Genomic DNA, 15,802 nt, shown 5'->3' on the forward strand with positions numbered 1-15,802 from the left:
CATTATTAAGAAACTCGTGAAAAGTGCTAAATATGTATGCAGAGTCAGATCATGAATAAAATTTTCTTTTGATATTACTAATTCGGGTAGTATTTATAATACACCACTATAATATAATTACATTGTAGTCTACTGACTGCTTTTTATTTTAAATTATATTGTAAGTTTTTCTTATACCGCTGATGGGGATAAATACTATATTATTATATAATTATAAGGTTTTACAATAAAAACAAAAATAATTGATTAAAACATATCATAATTGATAGAAAATTCATATTAATCTCACCTAATTGATTTTTTCTTATATTATATATTTTGATGAATTCATAAATGGAAAAAAAAATATAAAAAAATATTTCAATTCAAATTATTATTTTTTATTAAAATTACATTTAAAACCAAATCTATTAAGTGATACAATACGAAAATTTGTTCAATTGAATTAATTTGTTAACTTTCCCCCCTTAAAATCGATTCAGTTCAATCCTTAAAGACTCTTAATCATATTTCTCATGTGACATGTTTTTTCAAATTTTAAATATGGGTTTGTGAAACTTATAACATATGTTATACTTTATTTCAATTTTAATGTTTTGAGTATAAATATTTCCTTTCCTCCATTCAAACAAAGTAAAAGGATATGTTAATTTTCTACAGTATTTATAAAATAATCTGTATACTCTTTATTATTTACCTTTTAATTTAAAAGTTGGACTAAATACATAAAAATATGTTTAATTTGGCTGAAAAAGAAAATCGGCTGCTGTTTAAACACCATTCTATAGAATTCGAATTCAAAAATTCTACTCCACTTGAGAACATAAAGTCCAAATAAGTTATGTTAACTGGGTTAGGAACTATTTTTTTAATAACGAAACCTAAACCAATCCAATCAAACTAAGGCCATAATGGAACCATTGAGTTTGTACGTATTTGATTTTTTTTTTTTTAAATATCTACATATATTTTACTTTTCTTAAATACTAATAAAAGTAAAAAAAGAAGAAGCAAATCATTCAAACCCGATCGACTCCATCGGATTTGCAAGTACATAATCCGGTAATTGTTAGTGCATGTCTTTTTTTAAAATCAAATTTAACTTAAATACATGAATTAGTGTAGATTATTTTGGGTAGAATGATTGGAATTGTAGGTTAGGTTAGACTTATGTTCACTCTCATCTTTAATCAAGACGATGAAATATCTTTCCAATTATTGAACAGAAAGTTTTGATCATTCTAATTTATTAATGATTTTTTTATCATTTTACTTGTTATTTAATTAAATAGTTTTAAGATAATAAAGTTTAATTTCAATACGTTATTAATGTAAAAAATTCCACACGCTTAATCAATAAAAAATTATCATTAATATAACTTTTAAAATAAATTATTATATAAGTCAATAAATTTATTATAGTATTTGTGCATGTAGTATTAACACAAGATAATATTACAGAATTATTTAAAAACTTAATTTTGACAGATTTTAAAGTTAAGAAAATTTAATAAAAAAAATATTAAAATGAATTGATTTTTTATATTATTATTCAATCATAAATTTTTTATGTATGACAAAATTATTGATTATTATGAAAATTAATTTTAAAAAATTATGTTTATGATGATTTATAACCAGTCAATATTAATGTATAACAATATTTACACCGTATGTGTATAAAAATAAAATTCTTTTTATATGAATTTAATTAAAACACATTGATAGTTTGTAAAGATTCTTTTTTTACATGGTATAATAAAATAATTGATTATGATGTATGATAAAATAATTGATTGTTATGAACTTTAAAACACATGCATCAACCTTGCTATTTTTAATGGCTTCCAAAAAGAAAACCTAGATGTTTTTAAATTAATTATTTTCACACACACCCCTCAACTTTTATCTTTTTACATTAATTCACTCCTCAACCTTTACATTTTGACGCTAACTATTTTATAACCCCTTTATATTTTTATAAATTTAATCAGAATACAATGATAGTATAATAAAAATTAAAATTTTAATTTAGAATTTATAGTAGCAAGGTGCTGAACTACTTTCATGGATTTTGATTTAGAGCAGAAAGAAAACTCATGTCAGATTATAATAAGGAATATTATCTAAATATTTTTGGAGGTTACTTTTGGTAGTTCTTTTTTTTTAAAGGCATTTTTAAAACAAATTTTATTCCAACAATGTATTTATATGTGGTTGGATTCATTGTTTTAAAATTTTAAATTATCAAAATATGCAAAATTATCATACCATTTGAATTTAATTTCCAAAGCGATGAATCCAAAAACAATGTTCTGGAATTTAAATGCTAAAAATATGAAAATTTTGCATATTTTTGGAATTTAATTTTCAAACGTGTTTTTTTACTTTATATTAATGTTGTTTTAGTTTGTTTTTATTATGAGCCGTATAAACAAAAAGTATAATTAAATTATTGGATAAATAACATAGGAGAGTCAATACTACAAGTTAACAAAGGATCGACTACTTGCAAAAGTGCAAATGGAACAAACAAATCGTAATTACTGAATTCCATTAAAAAAAATAAAGCAGGGTTGGCAGAAGTGAGAAACATCTTGAATGGAATCAAGTTTCTGTATGCTATATTGCTGAAGCTACTAACCCTTCAACTTTCAGCAATTACTACTTCAACAGTATTTTTTTTAACCATAGTTGGAGTCCAAGGTTCAAATTTGTGGATTGTTGCTTCCTGCACTTTCCAAGTTACTTCTTGTCCTCTTTTCAGAATGTTTTTTTAACCTTTTGGATTAGTGATTTTCGAAGTAAAAAAAAGAGTGAATTCTAAATGTAATTTTACATCTTGAATTGACTATCCCGGAAGGCAAAAAGTGAGTGCAAGAAGCTACTAGAAAATGCAGGAAGCAATAGCCAAATTTGAGTTTGACCTTATTGGTTGAAGAATCCTGTCAATCAAGATGGGCTATCCACCATGGGCACTCGTACCAAAGAGATCCTGAAGCCCAACGGGGTTGGGTTCAAAGAAAATTATCTGTTTCTACTTCTATAAATAGTTGACCAAGGAAAAAAATGCACTGATTCAACAACTACTGTATTCTGACAAAAAAATAACAACTAATTATGCATTATGATAAAAAAAAGTAAATACTTATGCAAGTACACAAACCGTACCGATTCAACTGGGCCACGCAACATAAAATAAGTAAGAACACGTCTTGTTTATTACTATTACACAAATTTCTTTGTTTTGGAGTACTATCAACAGTTGATAGTATTTAGAAATCAACATTTTCTTCGGTGAGTGCAATCATATTCTAAACCAGCCTAAGTACAACATATTGGTCAACATGTGACATTTGAGTTATGTGACTGGGCATGCACCAAGCCTATCTCTCAAAAGAGAAAAGATTCATTCCAGAGGGAAATTAAATTTTTAGTACCATGTAAAATATGACCTGCTTTCACCCACATGGAAGATTAAATTGTATCCTCTTATAATATCTTCATCTAAATTAATAGGCTTCCTTTCTTTGAAGCTCTGAGAAGGAAAAAGATAACACTAAAAATGTTACCAGAACGATAAAAACCATCCATGGTTCACCAATTGTAGATCTTTCTGAGGACTAAACAGAAATTTTGGGAGCAAAAGTTGAATAAGAAGTTATGAAGAGTAATCCTGACAATATGCATCATGTCTATTGATCATAAAAATTCTGCAGGACTCAAAGATAATATATATGGAACTAATAAAAAAAGGGATAACCATATAGAAGATACATCTATAAATAAAGGCTTCAAGTGTTCAGCAGAAAAAGAGAGGCTTAGAAACAAATAGCTCTACAAGATACTAAATTAAGACCATGATCTTTATGGGTCATATACTATCTAGAGATATATTTGTATCTTCATCTCTAATCACGAGCAAATGATTTGAGCTTAAATTTTTTATAGTTTGTTCAACCATGTCTTTCAGTTCCTTGAAACTTTGGTTCTAATTTCTTGGCCATAGCCTGCTGAATATTCTGCTTCTGCTTCTGCTTGTTGGGCACAACATGTGTGTGATATAATATGATATTAGGCTTTATATCAAAGTCCCTAATAAAATGATCCTTCACTGCATCTGATACTTGTGGATCTTGAACAAGGAGGTCTTTGATTGCTTCAGGCATAGGTTGGCCATTCATCATATTCTTCCAATAGTCTCCCATGTCTTTTCTTGCATAGCTGAGGTTGACAACCTATTCAAGTTGAAAGAAAATAGAATTCATCAACAACACATGGTAAACGAGGCTCCACATAATAAAAGATAAAATAAAGTTTCCTATAGCTGCTTCATAAAAGCTTACCAGAAGAGAAAAGACTACGAAAAAAGCAAAGGACTTCATTTTTTTGCTAAGATATGGAGTTCTCATTAGATTTGTGAAGGCTAGGACCTTAAGCCTCTGAGCATCTCTTTTTATAGGCAAGAAGTGATCCACACACATACGATATGTATGTGTTTGTGTGAAAAACTTATAGGAAAATGGGAAGAGTACATAGATGGCTAAACTTTCCCAAAATGAAAAATAAAAAAGTAGAAGAAAAAAGAGTGGTTCAGATTAAAATCAGGAAGAGTAATGCTCTCCCTTTACAACTTCTACATTCATCATGTAGGTGCGTGCATTTGAGTTCCAATAGTTCCTGCTGAGTTTTCCTTTTGGAGTCAACTGCATTCACCTTTAGTAAATTTAATAATTGTACTTATTTTATAGGTTCAATTAATTATTTAGCTCTATATACAAGCATTTTTTTACATTTCAGTCCTTGTGCCTCAATCCCGTGATAGTTTTATATTGTCAGAAAACTAACATCAGAGACTAAAACATAAAAAAAATTTGTTATTACGAAAACTAAAATTGTGATAATTAAACCTATTTTATATTGCAAAGTACTGATACTCCAACCAGAACGCAAGGCCAGGAAATACTTGTACACGATGGCTATTTGATTAGGAAAATGATATCTGAATATCAAAATTCAAAATGGGACAACAGAAAGTTGTCTCCTTTGATTTTGGTATGTATTTTTGAGATGTGTGCATATAAAAAAAAATAACAAATTAGCAAAAGATAAAGATAATTATATTCTGTGTCACATGATTTCAATTTTGGTATGTTTAGATAATGGAACGGGATGGATTATTAGCCAAGTTTATAGGGTCGGTGACACTGTCTCTCTACTCCCTAGCATATGTTTGCAGAAGTCGCGGCACTTCTTCGCTATTGCTATATTATATTTATAGTAATCATTTCAACTTCATTTAGGTTTAGGTTTAACATGTGAGAGATCTAGTATTGCCTTCATTAATTAAGCATTGGTAAACATTTCTCTTCTTTCTGGTGCACAATTGCAAAGGACTTATAATAATATTACAATGCACAGAAACAGTTATTTACTCTCCTCTGCCATGCAAAACAACCTCACAACCATTTATTCACAAAACTCTGGCTTATGCAAAAGTTATGTTTCAAATATTAGGGTTGACTTTGGAATAGTCATTGACTGTGACCTATATATAAAATTAGTCAATTGAAAAATACTAATTTTGACACGTTTAAAATTCAGAAAGGAGTGAATGTCTTCATAAAAAAGAGAGAGGGAGAGGAGCGAATGATATGTATATGATAAGTAAATTTTGAAGTGAAAAGTTCCGGTTTCATTCTAGTCGCAAGGTGTTTGTGGTGCTGTATTCTAATTAGAATTAGAGTTTTACTTGAATAATAATTTTTATAATAATCATTTGAATTAAAAGTCAACATAGATTATAGAGGAAATTTCAATTCATTAGAGAACATAACTAAAAGCACTTGTGAAACTATATAAATTTTGTCCTTTGATATGCTTAGTTCATAAGTAGAGAAGCCCAAAAATATAAAAATTATTGTGCATAACTCATATTCTATAGGCAGATAGATGCTGGAGCGGAGCAATAATATGTCTTTTAGGCTTGAATCACCTGTTTATTGCATTATGAGGGTTGAGGGTGCAGGGGCCTCGCCTCCCATGGTGTACATGGATATAATATTGTAATATTGTATCGTGGTTTATTATATATAATTCATGTATCCTATTTGCCCTATCAATCGTTCTGTCTTGATGACAGAAACATTTGTTGAATGTTGTTAAATGTTTGTGTTTATGTGTATGCATGCTTACTCAATTTTAGATTTTTGGTTGTTATCGCTAACAAAAGTAACATTGAATATTACTCTAGTTAATTTTTGCCCTTATGAATGAGATAAACTAAGCCTCACATGTGAGGTAAGGGGCTTAATATGGTTTGTTACTCGTCATGCTGGCATACTTATAAGCGCAACTCTGAATATTGGTTTATTATTATTTATTAATTGAAAAGTGTGGACACTATGTCATACACCAAGCATATAGCTTGTATATTCTCCTATTCTACAACAAAAGGGTATAAGATGTCAAATTTCATAACCAGCATAAAATATATAAAATGAAGAAAAAAATTAAAGAAACTTGTCGTTCAAAAGTTCAAATGAACCTTATAATTATCATCACTTTTTTATGTACTCCTAGCAAGTATATGTTACTCAGTACTCACAAAAAGATGGTCATATTCAAAACTGTTAGAAGATTTAATCAAATGATTTCAATAAAGACGGTATTCAGTGGGAGTAGCCGGAGATGTGATAATTTGTGGGCGTATCTTGTCCTATGAGATAAAGTTCACAAAAAGACAACCCCAGATTAGATATGACTTATTATGAGTTCGCCAAAATGCTCCGTTGGCTTTTTCTTCAAAGTCAACTTAAATGTGCATCACTAAATAAAATGATTATGATGCCTATAAAGAAATCGAATCAAAATTCAGTTGCACTTAATTTTGCTTCCTATAGGTTTATGCGTGGCATGTAAGCACTATTTTTTGTAAAGATTGCCTTGTGTTTTTCTGTGTCCTATGGGGGGATGGGTTGTGATCTATCTGGATCTGCCAAAGTCAACTTAGTTTCTGCATCAGAATGCCTACTTGTGTCTATAACATAATTTTTCATAAGGAGTTTGAATTGGTTTAAATTTTTAATTGATTAATGTGTTATGTGGTTGGAGAAACAATGCATTCTACTAAGTATTATTTTTTGTTTTGTTTTGTTTTTTAATGTTTGCTGTCAACAATGTGATGCTATTTGATCACGACAATTAAATGGCACCAAAAGTTGCGTACGTCACTCTAATTAAACAATGATCGTTCAACTCATTTAAAAATATATGTGGGAAGGGAGAATTAACTTTTGAAGCAAGCTATTGGCCAAGTGCTTTTCCACATTAGTTAAATAAAGTTTAGCAATATCTTCCCATCCTAGACACGCATAAATATATTTGGAAATTCGTGTCTTATTTGGGTAGGCATTAGAGCAAACTTGATTAGGGTCTAGACCCAAAATTGGGATGTTGTCATGTGATTTTGATATAATAATGTTAAAATTTAAGAGCAAAGGAACACCTAATGCATGAGTATGTATCTATATACGGTGCAAAAGAAATATGCAAGGAATGTTGGAGGAGAAAACTAGATTGTCCTCATTGGTTCATATTTAAGAAAAGCATAATTATATTGTCTTTCGCAGAGTTAATTTGGATTAGCTTCAAACTTAATCACTAAAATTTCTCAATTGAGATAAATATTTGTTTCTAATTATCTTCCAGAGAGAAACCCTATAAATTTATAGGCGCTTAAAAAATTTTGACAAGAAAATTATTGAAAAAAAAATAAGGCGCATTATTTATACAAAAGTAATTTATTTTACGTCATTGATTTATTTTATTTTCTCCATTTATAAGTTAATCAGAAGCACACAAATACTACTAAAAGATAGTCGTATCATGTTGTAATTATGTCAGTATGTCAAATAGTGTTCAAACACTTCAAATACTTTTAGTTATATTTTTATAATATCTTTTTTACTTTTATTTAAGTTTATACCAATACCGGTGTTGAATATTACAATAATTAGAGATAAATTTCAATATGATGTAGTATTATGTTTTAATGATTCATACTTATTTTTAAAATATGAAATTCTCTTACGATTTTCAATTTTTATTTTATATTATTTTTATGTTCTATTATAGTCATGACATCTCTTGTTATTATTAAATTTTGTCATATGTTCGTGTCTGTACTGTATTTATGTTTTATTCAAACTTGTTCCCTTTTTTTATCCTTTATCGACATGGTATGTATATGCATATATATAGAGCAATTATTATATGATCTGAAATCAATACATGTTCAATATTTCAGATAATTTCTATGTGATCAGTAGTAGCTGAGTTTTATCAACTTCCCTTTTGTAAATTGAAAATTTTGACTATATGTGTCATAGACACCAAATGTGTTTGAGATCTTTAATTGAGGTTTTGGACATATATATAACCTTTAGCTTATGGTGTGTGAATCACCAATTAAATGAACGAAGCAAGGCTTGTCAGTTGTCACTTTAATATTGGTTTCTAACAGCTTATGGTTGAGTTGCATTTGAAATCTTTACTCAAACTCAAACACAGCCTTAAATCAAAAGGAGTGGGCTGTTTTGGAATTGGAAACTTTTGAGTGGTCTTGTGGGATGAGCTAAGCCTTGAGGTTCATGACAGCTGCTGCAGATTGAACAGTTTAGCCAACAATTTCAGTTTCCCACTACATGGGACGCACAAAGAGTCAAACGATCTGATCAAGAGAAACCATATTACTTTGATAATTAGTCAAATATTGAGGGAAGTATATGAATCAAGAAAAGTGATATGATCTGTTACCACTTGCCACTATTCATTTTAGTCAAAATTCAACCAGAAGAATGTGGCTCCTTTGGCTTCTTCCTAAAAAAAAAACTTCGTAACCCATTGTCCAGAGGCTCTTCGCTATGCGAAGGTATGGGGGAGGGATGTTGTACGCAGCCTTACCCTTGCATAGGCAAAGAGACTGTTTCCGGATTCGAACCCATGACCAACAAGTCACCAAGGCACAACTTTACCGCTGCACCAGGGCTCGCCCTCTTGGCTTCTTCCTAACTTTATTTTTTTTTTCCTTTTGATCTTTTTTCATGACCCTATGTTGATCTGAGAATGATAGATAGCTAGCTAGCTTTTATGACCAAATTTGTCCTAGATCCCTTAGCTTGATTTTTCAACTCTTTTCTTTTGCCTTGCCTTTATGGATTAGTATAGGATGCACCAGGCAGTGGTGCTATAATGATAGCTAGAAAGAATATAAAATAAGTATCAAGATTTGCAATAGCTCGCTCCAGAGGATCATACTAATAAATATCATATATCAACATGGCCCAAGGCTCTGATGTAGAAATGAATAACAAGCAAGCATATATATATATATATATAAAAGTTAATAATGGCCGCAATAACAGAAAAATGAAAAGAAAAAAAAAACTAAGATGATAATCATAAGAAGACATAAAGCATGATGAATTCCATGAGGAAGATGACAAAGATTTAAAAAAAAAAAACGATCGAAGGAAGGATCCTAATAATGCATCACAATCACATGGACCCCAAACTGAATGTGTTTAGCATCCATCCCCAAGTATATATGAAGATAGATTGTGTAACCTCTTCAAAATTTCTGTCTAGAGAAGAATCTGATGAAATTCTTCCTTTTATTCAAACAAGTATACCCTTCCTCCTAAAATTGTTCTATTTCTCTAAACAGTCTCCCTAAGCCAAGCCATGCCATGACCATGAAAAAAAGAAACAAATGTAGAAAGTAGATGGAAAAAGAAAAGGATGCCGAAGTGAGAATGAGAGGGGAGGGGGGGAGAAATACGAATGTGTTATGAGTAGGGATATTTTTGACTTTTTTTTATTTATTTTCACTAATATATTTTTTTGTAATTTAATATATATATATATATATATATATATTATAATAATTTTAATAAAATATCATGACTACCATTTGAGCTGATTTCGGTCCATGTGCATAAGTCATATCCGTAAATATTTCTACACAATTTTTCCATTATTATTCTCTTAGACTTTTTTTATTCATAAAAATTAAAAATAATATTAAAAATTTATAATAATTTACTCACCTTATTTAACAACCTGAGTTAGACGCTTGACTTATTCTCTTAGTCCAACCTTTAGAGGGACTAATATATATATATATATATATATATATATATATATATATATATATAAAGTAATAAGTGGCATTTACTGAAAACAAATGAAAAAAAAATTAATATCATGGACTCATTTTAAAACAAAAAATGTAAGATCGAATGAAAGGTTTACATATATAAAAATTTTAACTGTGCTTTTTTTTTCTCCAAAAAGTTATTAAGGAACAAAATAATTCTTTTATTATTTTTTATTCTTCTTGATTAAGTTTAGCAACAAAACGGGCCATACCACAGATGGCCCAAAAAGGACAACAAGGAGATCCAATGGGCTTCGAGAAACAGAACCATTAACCTCTGTGGGATCGAATAGAAGATTGGTATCCCTGTGCCACCTAGTTTCGGAGTTTCAACATTCAACAATGGTACCTCAAGCTTTGTCAGTGCCTGCGAGTTCCAGCTTGGCTATCGCTTCTCGCACCAGAAGTCCCTCCCACCTCGTATTTTCTCAAAGGTTCATTTTCATATCACCCAATGCAACTTTCACTTTTTTTCCAATTGTTTTATGCGAACCTAAATTTGAACTACCATTTTACCAGAAACCCGTGCTCGATAGCTTCTTCCTTGCCAAACCCATATGGCCATTCATCGGAAGTTGGTAACTTTCTAATTTGACAACTTTTTCTTTGACTGCAACTCGAAATTTGGTGCCTTTTCTATGCTGTGATAGTTTAACCTCGTTTTGGGTGTGCTGATCCCCTATTGTTGAAGCAAATTGACCTAGTTTTATAATAATTAACTGTCTTGCGTAATTTAAGATATTTATGTCCTGTTTGGATAAACTTCTTCATAAACACTTGTAGGAGAAGAAAATAAGAAGGTAAAATGAATTAAATTTCTTCCCTCAGTTAAAATTAGTTCATGTGTATGTTAAAATCAGCTTTTCAAGAATCTTAAGAGTGAGCTTCTATAAATTAGCTTATTCCTAAGTTAATTTTAACTTATAAGAGAAATTTATTTCATTTTAGTGCTTATTGAGAAATGATAAGTTTATCCAAACAAGACTTAATCAAGAGTTCAATTTTGATCCCAATTCCACAAGTTAGCACATAAAAAAGTGTCACAACGTTGTAGTGACTAAGATTTTCACTTGTAGCAGAGGTTTCGAACAATTGGTACCTTATGGTTCATTGATAAATGAAAACTCTTTACTCTATCTGCAAATTAAAATTGAGTCTTATTAACAAACAGGTGTTTTTTTTGTTTATCTATTAAGCTACGAGTTATTAACATGGACTACTTTGCATAATAAAGCAAGTTACTATATGTATATTTTGTTTTATACAGGGTTATCAAGTAAAAGCCGTGGCTTTCCTTTAAAACATGATGAGAAAAATATCCATGGTGCTAGTACAAGGTAAATTTTTGTTCACCTCCGTGTATTATGTGGTTGTTTGGTAGGGTGCTTATGAATACTTATTTTTTTACTATTATGCATTGTTCAGTGTCTGATTTGTCTATCCTTTACTGGAAAAGAAAAAGTTTATCTGTATATGAGGTTAATTAGGTTATAAAGGAGTTCAATGTGAAACATTACTAATGCGTTCAGCTGATAAACATTACTAATGCATTATTCTCCTTCAATTGAAAAGGATTCCTTCACAGACATGAATTTAGTGCCCTGTGTCTGCACTTTTTTAATTAGTGAATGGATAAAGGACTTACTGATGTTCCAGTTTACTTGCAGTTATGGTGCAATTGAAGCCAAGGGGAATCCGCCGATAACTCCAGCAGTGATGACTCCTGGAGGACCTCTTGATCTCACATCTGTTTTGTTCAGGAATCGTATAATCTTCATAGGTCAGCCAGTCAATTCACAAGTGGCTCAGAGAGTTATATCCCAGCTTGTGACTCTAGCTACTATAAATGAAAATGCAGACATACTGGTTTGTTATGTCTTGACAATGCTACTTTACTTTCATTGTTAAGTCACGAAATGGGATTTACAATAACCTGCTTGTGCTGGCAGGTATATATAAATTGTCCTGGTGGAAGCACATATTCAGTGTTGGCAATTTATGATTGCATGTCTTGGGTAAGATCAAGGTTTTGTCACCCCTTCCAATGGACATACACTCACTTCGAATCCATTTACATTTTCCCTTCTTTTCTAGTTACTTTGATTTCCTAATAGTGATCAATATTTCTACCCTGAAAGTATTTGGTGACTCCATTTTTCAGATAAAGCCCAAGGTTGGTACCGTGTGTTTTGGAGTAGCTGCAAGCCAAGGAGCACTTCTCCTTGCTGGAGGTGAGAAGGGAATGCGCTATGCGATGCCAAATGCTCGCATAATGATACATCAACCACAGAGTGGATGTGGGGTAAGAATTTGTTACAGAAGCCGAGGTGTCATGAAACAGAAAAATCTCCCATACTGATTCGACGTAGGAAAAGAGTAATAATAATGCAGTGATAAGTTATATCATAATAATAATATTAAGATATGACAAATTTGATCTTGGCACCATCTAGTATATGAGCTAAGTGGTCAAAACCACATCATGTTCCCCTTCCTCCCTACAAATTACAAATTTCTATAAAACTAGAGAACCTAAATTTCCAGACTTGAGAGAAGCTCATGTTCCAATTTGCCTGTTAAGTAGCCCATTAATTTTATGTGACAAGTTGCAATGAATCATCTAAAAGTTGTACTGGGAGACTGATCTCTTCCAATGCAAATGTTATGTTTGAAGTCATCTTCCACGCTAATTGTAGAATGCATTCTGTAATTTGAAACTTTATGTATCGATGCATTTACTAATGAAAGTTCTTCATTTTTACACTGGAAATACTATAAAATAATTTTGATTGATGGGTAGCAGGATCTTGATCAATACACAGTAGACATTGTCATTCTGACTGTTCTTAATCTCACTACAGGGTCATGTTGAGGATGTCAGACGCCAAGTGAATGAAGCTGTTCAATCTCGCCATGTTAGTCTTTCTTCCTTTGATTTGCACAATTCTAATAATTTGTACAACTTTAATGCTCCTATGATCTTCATCACACTGAAAATAGATTTTTTGTTAACTCATAAGGTATTGGGTTTTCTCAATTCATTATCATGCACTGCCTCTTGGATTCCCTGTTACTGGAAAACTATACCCTATACATTTATACTTAGCTTCTTGGAATTCCAATTTTCAATGTGTGAAACTAAAATCTTCATTGACACATTTTCTTCATCACATGCCCAAGTTTCTGTGGCTTATTTTTTCTTGTTACTGTTTATTTGACAGTTCTTGGAATGCTATGCTTAAGTCCTTCCTCATACTTACTGTTTATTTGGATTACAGAAAATTGACAAGATGTATAGTGTTTTTACTGGACAGCCATTAGAGAAGGTGCAACAGTACACAGAGAGGGACCGTTTTCTGTCTGTTTCTGAGGTAATGTGAACTGTTTTTGAATTTCCTTCCACAACAGTCAAATAAGTTCGTTGAATTGAGCACAAGTTCTCACTTCTCAGAAATAAAATGTGCTGTATTGCCAATAGCTAATAGGAAATGAAATTTAAGAAAAAAGGTTTAAGTTGGTAGATGGACAGGAGTAAATGTTTCAATATAATTTGGATTTTCTGTTTACTTTATCCCAGCCACCAAGAAGTATTTGATTGACTTAATTCGTCTATAAAATAATGCTTGTCAAAGCACCATTGTTGCTTGTAACCTAAATAGCTATTCGTCTATTTTCTGTAAAGGATATTATTAAGGTGGCTAGTTTCAGTGAGTGCTGCTATTATGTTTTGATCTTAGTTTCTGAAAATGTGTGATCTTACTGGATAGTTTTTTGTTTCTGCCTTTTCTCTGTGCAGGCTTTGGAGTTTGGTCTTATTGATGGTGTCCTGGAAACAGAGTATTGAATACATTTTATTTGCAGGATATATCTTAGAGGTTGAAAATGTTAATTCTTGTCAAATTGATATTGCAGAATTTCATCCATTAATGATAATTTGCAAATGTTGAGGATTGTATTTTCTTCTTAGTTCCTCAAAATTACTTTCATAGAATGGTGTAATTTTACTATTGTGGAGTTCAAGGTAGCTAACCCATGTCGTTTTGATTTGAGTACCTACTACCTAGGTGCTCGCATAGTAAACCCCCACGTGCAGTTTGCTGGGTGTTAGAACTGAAGGAGCCATCTGAGTTATGTTTCACCAGTAAACTGTTATTTTAGTCCCTGAATTTGTAAGGTTTTGTCACGTCAGTCCCTGAAACTAAGATGTCAAATAAGAGTGCAAAATGACAATGGCATTAATCTAAAATTAAAAAAAAACATATGACTTAGGTGATAATATTAACATATGTTTGGGGATTGATGAGAGTAAGTAGTGAAATTTAGAGACTTGTTTGACATTTTTCTTAGTTTCAGATATTAATATGACAATGCTCACCAAATTTAGGGATGAAAATGGCTTTTTATTTCGAGTTTCACTCATCCCACTGAGGGAGAGTACAATCTAATATCCCTTGAATGCAGATCATTCTTGCATATAAGGTGGTCGTTTCCCATGGGAGCCAAGTAATATTCACAGCCATTTGAATATTATTCAACATTCTACCTATTGCAGTGGAAGAAACTACCTCATCAAATTGTTGCAGCAAAAGGGATGACCTTGTGGGATGTGCATGATGATGATACATTCATTGTGGTGGTTGCAAAGTAGGCATCTACTATCCTGCTGCATCATTCTATGTTTACATTGCTAGGACTGAGTTTTTCAGATTTAATTCTCGTTTAAGTTCTTTTGGCAGAAAAAAAATAAAAATAATTGTGCATTAACATATTTTAATTCTTGTTTAAATTGCATAAGGATTGTCTACACACGAGATCTGCTGTATTTCTTGGTATCTAAAAGCTAGAATTTACTACAGAATATTAACCACAATTACAAGACCTACCGGATGATGTTGGGACATTAATGAAGCAAGCAAGCTTTAGACTAGATTTGTGTGATAACCAAACAGGAAATAAACCCAACACGTTAATTACTAAGTTTATAGATTTCATTTTTTGTTGTTATTGTTGTTACTATCTATAATTTTAATAATAATTTTATTTATATTTTATTTTATAAAGGTGAGTACTAATATATATATATATTAGTAATTATTATTATTGTGGAATTGATTTTAAGGCTTAGGGATTTCAATTTTCTGAGTTGTTTTTTTTTTCTTTACTTTTTTTGGTCCCGAAACTATATTTAAAATTTAAAATTTTCAAAATTTGACGGTTATAAATTGTGATAAATTGCAAAATGGTTTAGTACATCACGCATCCTGTTAACGCTGTCTTGATGGAGAATCCTTTTACTAAGTATAAAGTAAAGTGTTAAAAGGTGTTAAATAGTTGGGATTGTTAAAAATAGTTAAGTGTCGAAGAAAATTCATTCCGTGATGTATTTTGGAAATAAAAACTGTGCTGGATTTGGACATAATGAATTTATTTTGGGATTAAAAACTCGTGATGATTTATGAATTTGAACATTTCCTTACTTATCTTGTGCGTCTCAATACACGTCTCTAAGTTGACAATGGTAAGAGAAAGAAAAATGCTCCATAAAAAAATACAAAAAAATCAATAAAAAATACAAATATTTAA

At 30.9% G+C, this 15,802-nt stretch overlaps 2 protein-coding genes across 3 annotated transcripts; one reads left to right on the forward strand and one right to left on the reverse strand.

Annotated features, from left to right (window-relative positions):
* Nucleotides 1–3,664: 3,664 nt before the first annotated feature.
* Nucleotides 3,665–4,680, reverse strand: LOC114379198 (organ-specific protein P4-like). The gene is made up of 2 exons (XM_028337800.1): nucleotides 4,347–4,680; nucleotides 3,665–4,238 (listed from the first exon to the last, which is right to left on the reverse strand). Exons 1-2 carry the CDS (start codon nucleotides 4,482–4,484, stop codon nucleotides 3,957–3,959), a joined length of 420 nt encoding a protein of 139 aa, XP_028193601.1. The 5' UTR covers nucleotides 4,485–4,680; the 3' UTR covers nucleotides 3,665–3,956.
* A 5,812-nt stretch (nucleotides 4,681–10,492) lies between these two features.
* On the forward strand, nucleotides 10,493–15,089 carry LOC114380585 (ATP-dependent Clp protease proteolytic subunit 6, chloroplastic-like). Of its 2 annotated transcripts, XM_028339714.1 has the most exons (10): nucleotides 10,523–10,653; nucleotides 10,739–10,797; nucleotides 11,487–11,556; nucleotides 11,887–12,085; nucleotides 12,169–12,234; nucleotides 12,381–12,521; nucleotides 13,081–13,134; nucleotides 13,498–13,590; nucleotides 14,016–14,094; nucleotides 14,681–15,089. In XM_028339714.1, the coding sequence occupies exons 1-9, from the start codon at nucleotides 10,562–10,564 to the stop codon at nucleotides 14,061–14,063; spliced, it is 822 nt and encodes a 273-aa protein (XP_028195515.1). In that variant the 5' UTR covers nucleotides 10,523–10,561; the 3' UTR covers nucleotides 14,064–14,094; nucleotides 14,681–15,089. The 2 variants fall into 2 exon arrangements, with proteins under 2 accessions (XP_028195514.1, XP_028195515.1); XM_028339713.1 differs by lacking the exon at nucleotides 14,681–15,089 and having other exon boundaries at nucleotides 10,493–10,653; nucleotides 14,016–14,239.
* The last annotated feature ends 713 nt before the right edge of the window (nucleotides 15,090–15,802 follow it).

Source organism: Glycine soja, chromosome 12, assembly GCF_004193775.1.
Source record: "Glycine soja cultivar W05 chromosome 12, ASM419377v2, whole genome shotgun sequence".
Classification (NCBI taxonomy): Eukaryota; Viridiplantae; Streptophyta; class Magnoliopsida; order Fabales; family Fabaceae; genus Glycine; species Glycine soja.